The 17,290-nt window shown below is 37.5% G+C and overlaps 1 protein-coding gene across 1 annotated transcript in view; it reads left to right on the top strand.

Annotated features, from left to right (window-relative positions):
- LOC149412768 (clotting factor G beta subunit-like) overlaps nucleotides 1-17,290 on the top strand; it is a 36,680-nt gene that overhangs the window by 10,393 nt on the left and 8,997 nt on the right. The window contains exons 4-7 of the mRNA XM_089645093.1: nucleotides 2,218-2,396; nucleotides 11,432-11,715; nucleotides 13,262-13,403; nucleotides 16,357-16,587. Of these exons, the coding sequence (XP_089501219.1) occupies nucleotides 2,218-2,396; nucleotides 11,432-11,715; nucleotides 13,262-13,403; nucleotides 16,357-16,574 (823 nt within the window). The 3' untranslated portion in view covers nucleotides 16,575-16,587. The remainder of the gene's footprint in view (nucleotides 1-2,217; nucleotides 2,397-11,431; nucleotides 11,716-13,261; nucleotides 13,404-16,356; nucleotides 16,588-17,290) is intronic.

Genomic DNA, 17,290 nt, shown 5'->3' with positions numbered 1-17,290 from the left:
TGTGATCCCAGGGTTCTCAGGGGGTTGGGTACGAAACCAGAACATGTGTCAGATTACAATGTGTAGGTTCTTTAGAGTCAAAGAAACGAGATTTAGAGTAACATGAATGTATATTATTTCAAATACAATATAAGTCTACACACTCTACAGTATGATTTACAACGAAAACAACATAATAACAGTTAGATATAATCTTACCCCCAAGGTTCCGACCACACTTTATCTATCTAGCTAACTAGGAAACATCCGACTCGAGCTGTAGCGGCACCTCCTCAGGCTGAGCTCCTAGGGGCTCCAGCCGGAGCAAGAGGAAGAGTCAGTTCCGCCTCCTGGCGACTGACCGTGGCAGGAAGCTGTGTATTCTGGCGACAGAGGAAGAGGTATCAGGTGCCTGCGGCCGCGTCCATGTATCCTGGCGAGGATTCCCTTTATGTAAGCAGCTCCATCAGGAAAAATAGGCCACCCCACGGCCCTGGTGAACATGCGGTCGGCGTAGTGCAACTACCGCGACACAGAATACTATCATTATGTTTCCGGGAACAGGGCACAATATTTAAGCCACTGGCTTCTTCATCCAATAAATGATGGGTCGGATTTAAGGCAGATTACACCCGATAACACGTCTGACTCCGTTCGCGATTCATGTTCGCCGCGTGGTTACAATACTCAAACGATCCACGGAACTAAAATTCCACTATGGAACTTCGTATTTACACATTTATACGATATTATTAAACGATCTCCGCGTTTAAAATTAAACTTCGCCTTTCCGATTAAAGGGAAACCATTCACAAATAATTTCACTCCAAAAACTGTGACTATCGTCTGCCGAGAAATCAGGGCCCACCATCTGATTTCTCCGCAGGCAAGGAAGTGAGTTCTGCCGTAACTCACCCAGATGTCACCCTAAAATCAATAGACAAAAACTAGAAGTTGCACTCAACAATACTAGGCCAGTTCCTACTTTATAAACATTGAGACGGGTGGAGATGTCATGATGCAGTACTACATGGAAAAAGTATATAATTATGTAAAAAGAATATGAACTAGAACCGCATCATAACAAGATTTAATGTGAAATGTGAGCAGATTTCATGTTTGAAGACTAAATAGTGAAACTACATTGCGAGTTGCTTGTCGAATACATTTTTTGACAAATCATTGAAAGGCAGACACTCACCCCATTTCTCCAACCAATTTAGTTTGTATTATGAGCCCGTATTTATCTGTAGCTATGGTCGCCTTGGAGCATATAAAAAAGTTTTTTGGGTTATCTGCTAACAAAATTCGTTACTTCTAATGGTGTTGAATACTGTTCTAGAATATTTGGTCTTAAGAGTAAATATTCATTGCAGAGAAATATACCATTTTAGCTTTGATTAAATTCCTACCACGATGTAAGACTGGGGTAACATTCATGTCTCACACTGAAACTGAAGTTGAAGTACACGTAGGGCCAATTGGTGTATATTGACCGTTGCAACGCGTTGGACGCCAACGTTGGCCGACCAACCAATGACCAAAATGATGTTTCATTATCTCTATGTCTTTGTTTCGTCATACAACAAAACAACAAATAAATATAATCTTAATTTACTATTAAATATTGTAATGTGACAATTCTACAGATATTTACTTTATTTTTTATTTTATTTTATCACTAAGGGTACGTATTGAAAATATAAATAAATTTTTTGGTAACTACAGGGTGTCCGGTTGTAAAGTGCACTAACTTCGTAATAAAAGTAAAAGAGATATTTATATATAGGTAAGTTTTTAGATTCTCACGGCCAAAAGCATTTTTATTGTTTGTTTTTGGGGTGTTATGCCGTGTTGCGCTAACTCTTTCTTTAGCCGACGTTTCGGACAGCGTTGCAGTGTCCATCATCAGGGCAGATCCGGTAGATCCGAAGATTTTATTGCGTATTTTATCACCTCTCAAAAATAGTTTTTATTTTGCGAATACATTAAGATTTTTGGAAAGCGGAAAAAATATGACTTTTGGAAAGAATGTCCCAGAGGCCTGATGGGTTAAGGGCCTGCAATCCCGTTTTTAGCCGGATTACTAATAATTTGAAGAGATTCTTAATAAATTATCAATATTTTGTATTGGTAAGTTTTCTCCTTGTGAAAGACGACCATTTTCTAAAGCTGTAGTCGTGTTGATGAGCAGATCTGAAAAGCCAGGTATTACACAACCGTCTTCTTCTATTCCAGCTCCAGCGGCAACCGGTACCCCTGTGGAATATCGCAGTCTTCCTATTCAAGACCCTACGTGTTTGGTGGGTCAGAGACGATGCCAGGAGAATGGCCCTGGTTGGTGACTGTAAACCTCAAAAAGAACCTAAAATACCAGTGCACCGGGGCTCTCATTTCTAAAAATGTCGTCATTACAGGTAACTTAACTACAGAAGATCTGTCCGTACAAATAAGTTATTAATCTCTACTCCAGAAGACTCTCGACTGGCAAGTCGAAGGTCGCAGGTTCAAATTAATTAATTACAAAATGAAAGATACGTCACTGAAGCACATGGTGACTTGCAAGGACTTAGGAATTGTGTACGGCATTCGCTTAAGGCGATGCCATAAGTAATGCAAAATCATGTGTTTTTGGTTTGAAAATTTGGTCGCCTAGAAATGTTTCAGATGCTTTAATTAAATACTGCGAGTAGAATACATCTTGGCCTTTAAAATAATCGAGTATTTTTTAGATAAGTCTTTTTATAAGCCCAGAAAAAAATAATGTATAAGGCCTATGAAAACTGCTTTAAAGTTCAAAATCTCCTACTTACGAACCTATTTTCGGTTATGATTTTATTGTATAATGTGTCAAATTAAGTTATTTATAAAATGATCGGAAAAAAATTAAATATTTATTCCTGAACATCCACAAGATAAAATAAAAGGAACTTTTTGGCCATGTTTTTTTCTTGCATAAATCAAAACAGGCGGATGGTGTTAAGCGGGAATTTAAACCTTATCGCCATCTACGTAAGGGTTGTTATTGATAGCGGCTCAATTTAAAATAATACACGACGTAGTGCATCGCCTTAACATTTCACGCTCATATTGAAAAGATCAGTAAATCAGCCACTAAGATGTTTGGTTTTGTCATATACAATTCAAAAGACTTGACCAACCTTGCAGTTATAAGGCTGCTTTATTTTAGCTTAGTGCGTAGCATTCTCGAGAGTGGATCTCAGGTAGGTGGGCCAGAGGACACTGTCTATATACTAATAATCGAGAAGATACAAAATAAGTTTTTACGATACCTCTACATGAGAGAGTTTGGTTATTACCGATGGCTGTTTCCAACAGCATTTATCTCGGGAATGCTGCGTGTAAGCAGACTCGGCTCCAGAAGGGATGTTGCATTACTCCTGATGGCTTCTAAACGGTTTAGTATCAATACCAGACATTCTGGCTAAATTAGGATTCTATGTCCTGGATAATTTTGCTCGAGGCCGCCAACACAGGCTTTTGATTCTTCCTAGGTGCAGAACTAACTTACCAATGGTGATGTCCTTGGGAAGAATCACTAGCCTAATTAACTGCCTTGCAGGAAATGTGGATATTTTCCACATGTCCTACAACGTATTTAAACGTGAATTATTATTTAAGACTTAACATTGTGAACCTAAATTTGAAACTTTTTTTTTGCCATACTTGTAAATTTATTTGTCATTCACTTTTTGTAATTTTTAATTACCGATATTTTATTTTATTTATTTATTTTTATTTTATTTTATATTATAGAAACAAACAGTACATAATTTACAGAGATGAAACAATATACAGGAATAAGATACTTCATGTTGTGTACCTATGATATGTTTCCTTGTAATGTCTGCTAAGTGGTATGTTTATTCCTTAATTACCAGGTGACTTGTGTAGTTTATAGGTGTGTGTGTGTGACGTGTGTAAGTTATGTGTGAGTGTTTGTGTGTGTATGTGTATCTGTATGTATGCGCATTGAATTCTTTAAATTATTGACATGATGCCACGTTTGAATTTGGGCAGTGAATCCGAAAAAATGTCAATGTTAGAGTTAAGACAAATATTATTTAGAGTATGAAGAGCTCGGTTAATTGTCGAATTAGATGCTGCATTTGTTTTATAATTTAGCGTGTGGAATAGCACTATATGTCGTGTACGTCTCAAAGGTATGTTAAAGTTAATAAAGGACAGAAGTTCAGTACAGTCAATCTCATTGTTTAAAATTCTGTGTATAAATATTGAGTCAGCTATTGTTCGTCTTCGCTGCAAAGTTTCAAATGTACACTCAAAATTATTGTTGAATATGTGGGTAATATATATTGTATATTTGTTTTGGATTCGTTCTATACTATCTATGTAAAGTTTATATTGCGGATTCCAAATAGGCGATGCATATTCCAGTGTACTTCTGACTAATGCGAAATATAACATTACAATTGTACGCGGATTACTGAATATTTTACTTACACGTAGCACGAAATCAAGCATTTTATATGACCTATTAACGATTGAGTCAATGTGCTTATTAAATGTAAGTTTGCTATAAAGGTAAACGCCGAGGTCTTTACATTCCGTTTTAGAGATGACAGGTTCATTTTTGAGTGAATATGAGTACTTAATTACGAGTTTATTTCTGGTGAATGTCATAGTGTGTGATGGACCAAGGTCTTTCCCGAGGTAAATGATATAAACCGTCATAGTAGAGCCATCTATCGGAACAGACACATATGAATTACAGGGAACTGCATACAAAGGTGGGAGGTTTCCTTTAGGGTTGCGACGGAAGGGTTGAATTGCCCAATCATGATCACAGAGAAAAAAAGGGGCGCGACTTTCTGACAGGACAAAGGAAATTACAGAGAGGGGGTGTGTTTAGGCTTTGATTTATATGGCATCGACCTTGGGTATATTCCCACCAAATGATTAGGTGAACGAACGAAGCTGGATTCAAGGCTGAATCACGACATTTTTAGGGGTTCAAAACCTTTTTTTTGGGCGTAGCATCACTGGGACGGAGCGAGGTTTGGTGGTAACAGGTCTGTTACTTGAGGTTAAAAGAGGGAGAAAGGTGTGCGATTTCTGACACTCGAACGGGTTAATTTTGGAAAAAATTCGAACATGGTTTTGCATCATTTAGACAGTAATAATCATTAACGAAAGTAATAAATTTTACACGAGGCTTATGGAAGACGAAAATACATTAAAATTAATGTTTTGACGATTAGCAGATGAATTATGGGAGAGTACATTCGGTTTTGTTGTGACAGGGACTCGAGGCCACTGATTAATGTGAAATGAGTTGGGAGACGAAGACAGAGAATGGGCGTGTGAGGGTATTACCCGAGGTAACACCCACAATTACAGAGAGGGGTCGTGAAAATCCAGTAATAATTCTTGAAATAAAACTGGCCGAAGAAATAAATAAGTTATCAAATCAATACGGTCTCGGACGGAGGGCAAAAAGATAAGCGACATGATGTGTACTGGGACGTTTCAAGTAGAACAATTATCGATGGGAGCCTTAGATAGAAATAATCGGAGAAAAATGAAATGGCTATATTAAACCAAGGGTAAGGGAAGAGAACTAAATGTTAGATGTAGGAGACGATCGTACGCAAGAGATTTAGCATACGCTGGGATGGGAAAAAACTGTAGGAAGTAATTGGATTGGAAGGCAGAGGGGGGGAACGGACGTGTACACCGTTTAAATTGTCGGAAGTAATTGGTTTGGAAGGTAGAGGGGGGAACGGACGTGTACACCGTTTAAATTGTCGGAGGCAAAGTGAAGATGATCGAAGCTAAGCTCGTGAAGGCGTTAAAAACAAAGCGTACCACATCATAAACGACAGTCATTAAAGCAATTGTGCGGACACAATAGCATTTTAAAATAAAAGGTCCGGAATTCACACTTCAAAAGGACAGCTCTCACTAGAGCGTTATATAGAAAACGCCGTATGGGAATTCGGAACCGCTTCCCAGTCCACGTCTGATCATTTGGTCACATGAAACGAACGCCAGGGTGTTAACCTTTTTGAAATGATCAGAATGGCCTAATTAGCATGATGCAACTATGACCTAAATAGAAAAGAACATACCTGTCGATAAAGGTTAGAATAGCATATATTTAACGTGATTAATGAGGAAACAGAATTATAAAAGGGCTGAACTTAGAAAAAACTGGGAGTCTTTTCGTGAAATTTTGAGATAGTTCGACACAAATCGCCGGGAACCGTTCAAAGACACGTCGCGCTACGTTTTAATATCACTTGGTAATTATTCGTGGACTTAGGAAAATTTCTAGTCAAACAATTAGTTAAACAGAGTTCGACACAAATTGCCGGGGACCTTTAAGGAAGGTTACACGTCACGCTACGTATTAATACTACTTGGTAATTTATTCTGGACTTAGGACGGGTTGTTTCGGAGAATTTGAACAATTCATCAAATTTCAACGTTCATTTTCAGGTTCTGTGAAAGTCTTATTCATGTTCTGTCATTATATCATCAAAGGCTGGTTGCTTGACAAAACTGAAATAAAAACAGAACATGAAAAAATCTTTCACAGAACTTGAAAATGAACGTTGAAATTTGATTAATTGTTCAGATTTTCCGAAACAACCCGCCCTTAGAAAATTTTCTGGTCAAAAACATACGGTTAGATTCAGTGTTTGAAGGAATGATAAACCGGACCTTAAAGAATTTTGAAACTACGAACAATTAGTTAGACTCAGTGTTCTAGACGTAACAATTAATTCAGGTTGAAAAATTTAATTGGTTTAAATTCAGTAATTAAAATTAATAAACCCTAAAATTCCTTCTCGAATAAAATTGAACGCGATTGCTATGATTTAAATAAAGTCACGGATCATAAATGAATTGTGATTAAAATTAATAAACCTTAAAATTCCTTCTCGAATAAAGTTGAACGCGATTGTTATGGATTTAAATAAAGTCGCGGATTATAAACAAAAATTGTAATAAAAAAATAATAAACCCTGAAATTCCTTTTCGAATAAACGCGATTGTTATGGATTTAAATAAAGTCACGGATCATAAACAAAAATTGTAATAAAAAAATAATAAACCCAAAAATTTCTTCTCGAATAAAATAGAACGCAAGTGTTAAAATCTCTCGCTTCACTTTGATGAAGTCTCGGACTAAAGTTAAATTTATAATTGGAAATCTTTATACCTAAGTGTCTTGCTATCGCGTGTTAGGCTCGATCGAAGCCGTGTTACAACAATTTTTTTTTCAATAATTACTAGGTTAGGGAGGGAAGATCGAAGTACATTCATTACGGCAAATAACGAGGGTAACACAATCAAAATTAGGAAAATAAGATTGGGGATATCTCAGGTGAAGATAAAATATTAGGTATAAACTCAGGGTAAATCTAGTGATATTTGCTGACACCCCACACAAATGGCAACGGTTGTGTAAAATCCCACCTGGATGTTGCTATTTAGCGGGTAAGGGGCTTGGTAAGTGTTTTTATTTCCAATTCAATACAACCAAATTCCCAGATTAACTTAGAACGCGCGGTCCTGATATCTGCCGACTGACAGCTACTACTAATTCACTTTAATATGTAAATAAAACCGACATGTCAATTTTCAGGATTCCCCGACAAGATCAATATTACCACCCTCAAGCCTTACCTCATTCCCAAATTTAACCCTCGATTAAACTTCATAGTTGGTTAATGTCTGATAGTGTCGCTGCAAATCCGTATCCCACAAATACGGACTAGTCAGAAGGATTTTTTTCTCACGCTATCACGTGGAAGGGGTTGCCAACGTGGACGGATCGAACCAACGGCGCGCTGGGGGACTACTCCCTCTGACGGGGCCGTGTTGAGTTAAGGGGCGCGAAAGTGGAATGAAAATTGTGATGCCAACTGGTAATGAACGAGAACATGGTCAGCAGTTGGGGAGTATAGGATGAAGGCACTTTGGACGTCTGTGAAAATCCACGCGAGGGGGGGCGACGGCGTGATATTACGTGAGAATAAGTCCGTAGCTCTATCACATTATCCAATGGTGTCGACCGGGAAGCTGTTGTAAGCCAACTGGAACACTCCCTTGGCGGAATTACAGCAGCTTCTTTGAGGTGGAGTGTAGGTCTGACAGCACGTGGGAGTTTGAGCTTCATCAGGCAAAACCTACACGACACACTTTTCGCGTTAGTATCATGATATGGGATGCAATTACCTTCCCCATCTAGACTCAGTAAAGTAGTTCGTCCGGAGGAATGGGCGTTGGAGCGATTTCGGAAATGGCGTGACGGCTTAATTCACTTTCTCTTGGACGTGAACGGATCCGATAGGTCAGGGTACCTTTATGAAATGGGTTGCCAGCTATGGGGTATAGTCTAGCCACGTCGGAGTCAGCGTTTGATTTCTGATCACCATCCACCGTTATCGTATTGGTCAGTGGAGGTGCCAACGAAGTTTGAAAAAATATTTCGATCATATAGTTTACCCCTTCTCCCCCCCCCCTCTCGTCCCTTCCCTATAAAAGATTAGGTGTCGAGTAACAAAATTAATATATGTTAAAACAGATGGAGGAGACCCCGGAGCTGACATGGCGAAAACCGTCGCACAATGCATGTCAATACTATACTATACTAATTTGTACAATAACGAAACTATTTCATGTCCTCGGATTTATTTAAGGTCGGAAAGGGCTTAAAAGGAAAAAAAATTACAAGTGATTACTACTGTATTAGAGTTAGGCGTACTGTAGGGGACAAGAGTAGGTTAAACGCGCAGTCTTATAAGAAAGTTTTAAAAATTTCAATGGTAAGGGGATCACTCACTCTAATTTAAACGAAACAGGATTACCACAAATATATGCATTAATAGCCCGTTCATATCTCATATGAATTTCAAAACCAAAAAAAGAAACACAACGCTGAAAAAAGGGCATTATTGCGAGATAACTCTTAAGATCTTTTACCGTATGTTCCATACGGGGATCGAAAGGCTTAGCTAGGGTTTCCTCTTAAGGACTACTTTTAAAGGGCGCCACCAACAGCTTAGGAAAATCGAAGGACAATGACCAGGATGTTACAACATTTTGCAGATCAGACAGGAGAAATAATCATTATTTTAATGTAGGTATAAATGTAGCAGGACGGAACCATTACAAGTGTGACATTTAGAAACGTTTATATCTAGACAGTTAACTTTACAATACTTGCAAAGCCTATCTAGGTCACTCTGTAACGCTTCGCAGTCAGAAAGAGAACGATTAACTTTGAATATTTTCATGTCATTGGCATAAGGTTCATATTTGGAATTTTGAAAACATGATCCAATGTCATTTATATAAATTTTGAACATTAGCGGACCTAGGTGGGACCCTTGGGGGACACTAGATTTTACCTCGATAGATTTCGAGAAGACACCGTTGATTAAGATTACTTGATTACGGTTACAAATGTAAGATTTGATCCATCTAAATAGGTCACCGTGTTTACCAAATAAGACAAGCTTTTTTAAAAGAATTGAGTGTATTACGTGATCGAAAGCCTTAGAGAAGTCTGTATACATAGTATCAAACTGCTCTTTGTCATCCATCTTGCTATGCAAGAAGTTAATAAAAAGGGCCAGATTGGATGTCGCAGACCGACCTCCCATGAATCCGTGCTGATTCGGTGTAATTATTGTGGAAATAGCCGAGTATAATTGATCAAAGACAATTTTTTCTAGAACTTTGCTTAAAATAGGAAGTTGGGAAATTGGACGGTAGTTTTTAACGTCATGCTTATCACCGGTTTTATAGATGGGTGTGATAACAGCTGATTTCCACTTGAGGGGAAACGTTCCTTCTGTCAGTGATTTTTTATAGATGGCGCAAACCGGAAGACAGATATACTTACTACAGTTGCGTACAAAAACTCCGGGTAGCCTATCAATTCCTGGTCCTTTTTTAATATCTATGTTTGAAAGGTATTTCAAGGTGATTTCTTCATTTATTTTAATTGAGGATATTAATGTGTTGTTCAGAGGATCTTCCTTATTATTAACATTGAGTGTTGGAAATTCATTTCTAAAGACCGTTGAGAAGTAATCAGCGAACAAGTCTGTAACTTCTTTGCTATCGTGTGCCGTTGTCGAATGATAGGTCATATGTTCTGGTATAGTGGGAGATTTTCTTTTTGGTATATTGCAATGTACTTGTTTATACTGTTTTTGCAAATAAATAAATCCCGGCGTGCGCAAGCAAATTTTTATTTGATGAATTTATTTTATTTCACAACTCACTATTTAAAAAATAATATATAGTATACTTGCGGCATGTTCTAGAGTGGAAGATACTCTCAGTATCGCCCTGGTGAAAGACCACTATTGAAAATTGAAAGATTGCTTGAAGTCGTGTATGCCAGGTACTCCCCCACCTTCCTCTTCCCCACATCCTTCTCCTCCACTCTACCTTCAGCCTCACAACATACCCCAGTTGGGGATGCAATAGTCTCACTGGTTCCAGACGATTGGCAGCATTTGTGACTTTTGAGTGTTATTCACATAAAAGAACAACGAAAGGGGAAGGGGGAGGGAAATTTTTGAAAAATACGTGTTCACAAACGGTGACCGGTAAATAATCACAATGATAATTCATCACATCTTTAAAAAGTTATATAAAGTCATGGAAAGTGATGAAACAAAAACTTTATTAACTTGGTTAAGTAGGTTAGGTTTGGTTAGGTATTGCTTATAATAATTTGTTATCCTTTTTGCTATGCAAAAAACCTTGTTTTATAAACATTAGTTTATCTTTAAAAATAAATAAAATGTACTTTATGCCTTTTCATTGTTGTCACTTGAATTGTTATTCTTCTGTATCTATTTTCTATATTGTGTCTTTTCGTTACATGGGTGCTTTAGTGTTATAGTTAATATTGTGAAATTGACCTGCTTAAAAACCAAAAAATGAGGTGCTTATAATGAAGAAAAAACAACTGTATATAAAATGGATACATCAAATCGGGGACTTGGGATCACATGGGCCTGCGAAAATTGGTGTTTTGAGTTAAGCTTGGTTTCGGTAATGTCATAATTTATTGGTGATACGAAGATCTCTTACATACAGCTGTTTAAGAGATACAGTCGGGTATATCAGCATTTCAATCTTTATTTGCATTTTTCTCAAAACTATGTTTTTATAGATAGGCCCGTGTGATCCTAAACTCCCGAAATAAAAATATAGAATCAATCACCTAATACATGTTTTTCAGCTAGGGTTTCTAACTATGTGATTACTGATAGCATAACGTTATCCTTTCTTAAAATGTGTCTTGCCAGTGTACCTTTTAAAAAACCCCTAACCGACTATGGTTTGTATGGTTTGAGCCATGACTTCATGAGAGCTCAGCTTACACGCACCCAATAACTAATTTGAGAAACTATCACACCTGAAATGTATGTTTCAGCGGCTCACTGCGTCCACGATGGATGGACTAAATTAAAAGCTGCAGACATGATCCTAGAATTCGGAGTTCACGACAGAGTTAACACTAGAAATAAAATTACCCAGAAATACGTTAGAAGCATAGAGTTACCTGGTGGCTATAAAGTGACTAGCCCACCTATACATGATGTGGCGGCTTTGGTGACCGAGGAACCTGTCACATACTCGAACACCATCATCCCTGTTTGTCTGTGGTCGGGTAACCAGGGCTTGCGCGAAATTATCGCTAAAAAAGAACACGGTAAGGTAAGTTATATATTTTTGATATTTGTTTATATACGCCTTTATAGGGGCTTTTAGATAAACAAGTTTTATGGTAGTCTCATTCCGAAAGCGCCGCAGTAAAGGCCTCTCTTTTTCTTCGTGTTTTGTGAACCTTGGTTTGAACCAAGAGGGTTTCCCGCCCGAACGACGAGTAAGACAAATCGCTGGCTACGAGACTCTGGTGATCCTCGAAATCAGCGCTGAAATTCATAGTCCAGATCTGCCCCACCAGCCCATCACAAACTTGTCTTCTTCTTACATTTGGCATACAGATTCCCTTCGAGTCTTACACTCTTTCAAAATTTTTTACCCTGATTATTATTATTACTTAATCCAATTCTCACTCCTCCCTGTCACCAAATTATTAATCAAGCTTGCTATCACTCAAATGTATCCAGCCCCATTTCTGATGAAAACGAACTCCTTGACCTCGAGTTAACTTCATTCCTCGAATCACGCCCCGATAAAAACAATATTTACTTAGAAGAAAAATTACACGTTTCGAACTAACGCACCCCCAATAGACAAATACACGTGCATCTCCCCCCTCCCAAGCCTCTCCTTGCAGCTCGCCTACTAAAAAAATCACAAATCGTATCATCCCGCCACCTCACCCAATTAGCCTCCGAAATCTATCCGTAGCATCCACCTCCGGCCTTAACCAAGCCACCCTTATCATCAGATGCCCCCCAAAACCGGATTCTGTATCCTCCTACTCTAGCGACACCTCGGCCGCCGAAGACTCAGAGGATTCGGAATACTCGGGTTCTGAAATGTCCACTTCTGATCTCTCAAGCACCGAGAAAATGACCTGGGAGTCAGCTGAAATCTCCCGCCAACGCTACCGCGACAGAAAATTCCCAACCTCCTCCCCCTTAAAAAACGTAGAGCCATCTTTCCCATCCATAAAAACGATCTCTCCTTAATGACACCGTAGAAGTAATCCAAACCAACCCTTGCCCCTTTCAATCTGCCACCCCTCCCCCAAGTTCTCGCATATTTCCCATGTTTCGTAGGTATTTAAATATTATTCTGGTTAATATGCGCGCGGATACTATGGGCGGCGCACCACAAAATTTCCGGAGGTATTGTTCAGGACTCCATCACGCTCCTGCGCCGTAATTCATTTAAACCCGGGTTACCTTTATTCCCTAGCCCAAGCGACCGCGAAACGCGTCTCACTTATTCAAGGAATTAATAAATTTATTCCGTATTCAGTTGTGAAGTTGTAGTCCTAGAGGTCCATTCTAGGTCCCATGTTCTACGTCTGTTAGTATCGAGTTTATTTTGAACGTTTAGTCCCAGTCTCTTACTTAAGGAATCTCAAGGAAAGTTTTTTTCACAAGACTAGGGGAATCAGATTAAATCGATTCACTGCAGATTCATTCATTTAGTAGTACTCTACAAATGGACTTTGTCTCTTCAGAAGAAAAGAGCGACGAATGGCAATTGAGATGATTTTTCACGCAAATGGCGCTATATAAATTATCCAAATATTATTATTACTAACTATCATGTTGTATTGCAGGTGGTTGGTTGGGGAATGGACGAAATTGTCGAAGCCACCAATGATCCACGACTTGTAAGTTTGCCTATTATCCCGTTTGAATCTTGCATCGAGTCTCACGATCACTTTGCAAATATTATCAAAGGCAAGCAATATTGTGCTGGTACGTATGTTTTTTTTAAATTTTATCAAATAACCTTCCAATGTGCAGAGTTATAAAACTTTTATTGGGTCCCAAGATGACACGATAGTGTTACCGTTTGTCTATATATTTTAACATCAGTTAATGTCGTACATAATATTGTGTGTTATGTACTCGTACGACCAGGGCCCGATGAAGGGCTGCCCTATACTAGCGAGCTGATAGCGCCCCCCGTCATTAATCTGACAAATCATGAAAAGGTTAACAATTTTGGAGGCGGGTATGGGTACCACCGCCTCGGGAACCATTTTAAGGAAATTTAAAATGTGGAAATAATTTAAATTTCCTAACATTGATTGAGTACATAATCTTGAAGTAAAAATAAAAATGAAAATCCCGAAGGAAGTTACTGAGATTGAGAAGATGGTTAAGTTTAAAGAGGAATTGAGAAAACATATTTTCCTTAAATATTGATGTTTTCTCTTTTTTTGTGACTTATAATATATACTTACATTTAAATATTTAAAGATCCATTATTTGCCAATTCCTGTAATTTTTTTATACGTTTCTAAAACTATTAGCACACTTGAGTTAACTTAAGATTAATAAAAAATAAAAATAAATACTTCTAAAACAGAAGTGAGTTGAAATAATATTGTTTAAAGTAATTTTTACTCCGCTTTGTTTTGTATTTGATTCATTCAATATTTTGAAAAATCAACTATTTGAATGATGTTTTGCGTAGAGTTTTATTCAGAGACGCACGTAAAAACGGCATTTTTTAACTGTAAACGTAATAATATTTGCCTGAACATCCTGAATAGAAGAAGAGCTAGAATAATGTAGAGGATTTGGTTTAGAAGAAACAAAATGGTAGGCCCACCAGCGATTACAAAAAGATTACTAAAGCAAACACGAGTCGAGTGAAATCCATCTCTGCTATACAACATAATGCACCTAAGTTTTGGAACGTATATAACTCGTGAATCAAAAACTTCAATAATATTTCAAATGTATTTTTTTAAATTTTATCTATAGGTTTATTGAAACTAAGTGACGATTTAACGTCTTTAATTATTATTATTTTTTTTTTTTAGTAAAAGATTATACATTATTTAAGAAATGTTTTGACTTTCCAACTAGGAGGATTCCCGTTTTAGGACAGTCAAATTAGGATGAGTATTAACATCTTCATAAGTTGTTTGATAAGTAAAGTACTAAAATAATAATGAAATAATAGGTATATGTACTTTTAACTGGTGCCCAAGTCTACTTACATATTTTGTATAAATATGAATAACAAAGAGAAGAAATAGAATAAAATAAAATATCCAATTAAACATAAGATTAACTGCTGCTTGGGTAGCATTCTAATTTGAAGTTGTGTTTGGTAAAGCGACACTGTTAGAGTTTTTTTTTTGTTTTTTTTTTTCATTCTTCCTGGCTTTCACCCTTCAAGGGTGTTCTTGGAGATCATTTAAAATTATGGAGAAATGCAAGGTGAATTTAGATATTAATTTTTATTTAAATAGGCAAATTTCAAAATTATAATAAAATTGGAGTCCAGTTCAGACTGACATACTGAGAAGAGATGAGATTTTGAATGGAGGGGAGGCAATTTTAGATAAGGCTTTATAGAAGAGAGGATGTTTATTTAGAGAGGGACAACCAAAAGATACGTGATCTAAAGTTCCCTCTTCTAGTCCACAAAATGTACAATCTGGGGAGTCAAGGACATGAATTTTAAAAATGTGGGAAGGAACGGAACAATGTCCGATCCTCATTCGAATGAGTGAAGAAATTTCTTTTTTGGAAAAATGAGGAAATTGCTGAAACCACGGTTTTGATGGAATAGTCCTTTGTATTGAGGCATAGCAGGCTTCCTTGGATTGACTAGCAATGTGCCAATACTCCGACCAAACATTGCGGGATATATCTTTGATGATTGGAATGTCAGATGTCAGATAGGGGAATGTCGTTTACGAGGGTAACAACCGGGTTGAACGCTCCTTGTCAGTGTTGCCAAGTTAGCATATTATATGCTAAATTTGGCATAATTACTCCATATTTAGAATAACTATTATGCTTTTAGCATTTAGCATATTTATTTGTCTTATTTTTACAGAAATATGAAAATAATAAAAACCAATTTTTTAACTAACAAAAATGATATCGATTGAAAAACTGGTGTCTCAATGGAGAAACATAGTTCACATTAAATGGGAATCCTTGACTTCCACTGTAGAGTTTTGGAATGAAGTCATGCAATATAAAGATGCAGCTAATAATAACCCCTTCGGTGATTTATGTCAGTTTGCAATGTCTATTTTAACATTGCCGCATTCAAATGCGGACATTGAACGTGTATTTAGTCAAATGAGTCTGGTCAAAACAAAACTCCGAAATCGTTTGGCGGTGAGAACCTTGAATTCCATTTTGTACGTGAGATTTGGCCTAAAGAGAGCAGGAAAGTGCTGTTATTCTTACACTGTTCCTGACAAAGTACTACGCTGCATTGGGACCAAAGAAAGTTACGACTCCGTCTCTCAGCCTTCCACATCAGCTGCTGTTAATGAAGAAGAAGAAGATGAAGATGAAGATATTGATATTTTATTTCACTGATTTTATTTCTAATTTAAATTTATGTTAGCTTTTTTTTGGCATTTTTTAAAGTAATTTAGCATTTTTCTGGCATATTTTTCCCATCACTCTATTTCTCAATAAATAATAAGTTAAATTTATGTTGGCGCTTTTTTTGGCATTTTTTAAAGGAATTTAGCATATTTCTGGCATATTTTTCCCGTCACTCTAGCATATTTTGAAGTAGTTGAGTTGGCAACACTGCTCCTTGTTTTGCCAAGGCATCCGCAATATCATTACCCACGATACCAACATGTCCAGGAATTCAAATCAGAGTTACAGTTTTACCCAATTTAAAAATCTTTTCTAATAAAGTTAATTAATTATTTTACAGGATTTGGTAATGGACGCACCGGTGTCTGTAACGGGGACTCCGGTGGCGGAATGTTTTTCTTCAGAAACGGTCACTGGGAACTGAAGGGAATCGTGTCTTTTGGCGTTAAGAATGCTGAGCTGAATTGTGACCTGAACCATTATGTGGTATTTACCGATGTGTCCCACCCAGATTATAAATCTTGGATGACACGCCTTATTGAACAAGAAGACTACTGAATTAATGGACTAGGTACATAAATAATATAGTTTGAAATTAATGAACATTTTTACCAGGAGAAATATCAACAAAAAAGTTATTTTTTCGAGAGAAATTTTTAAGTGAAAAAATCAGTCAATATTTTATGATAATTTTTAAATTCAAATTCACTAAATAACAGGTAACTCCATTAATGGAGGACTGAACGCAGTTGGCACAAAAAAAATATTGTCCAAAGAAGCGAATCTAGCAGTCCACTCCACAATGGAGTGCTGGTACCTACCCTGATGTACGGAAGTAAGGCATGGAATTGGCAGAGAAAGGATGAAAGTAGACTGAATGCTGTAGAAATGAGAACCATGAGGCGTATGTGTGGTAAAACCATGTATGATCGTGTGAGAAATGTGGAGATCCGCAAACAGTGCAAGGCTGATGTAAGCGTAGTGAGTAAGATCAAGAAAGGGACGCTTAGATTGTTTGGGCATGTAGAGCGTATGAGCGAAGAAAAAAGTGTAAGGAGAATATACGGTGCAAATGTAAATGGCAGCAGAAGTCGGGGACGCCCGGGGAAGACATGGCACGATCAAGTGAATCAGATACTCGAGTCGGGCCATGTCAAGAGTCATAATAATAGAAGAGTATGTATGAGACGATGTATGAATGTGAATGAGGCAAGGAGCGTGTGCCAAGACCGAGTTGTTTGGCGGTCCGTCCTCTCTGCCTAGCCCTGCGGGAA

The sequence above is a fragment of the Hesperophylax consimilis genome, chromosome 22, assembly GCF_061612785.1.
Source record: "Hesperophylax consimilis isolate HC1 chromosome 22, BYU_Hcon_1.0, whole genome shotgun sequence".
Taxonomy (NCBI): Eukaryota; Metazoa; Arthropoda; class Insecta; order Trichoptera; family Limnephilidae; genus Hesperophylax; species Hesperophylax consimilis.
This window is presented reverse-complemented; position numbering and strand designations above follow the sequence as displayed.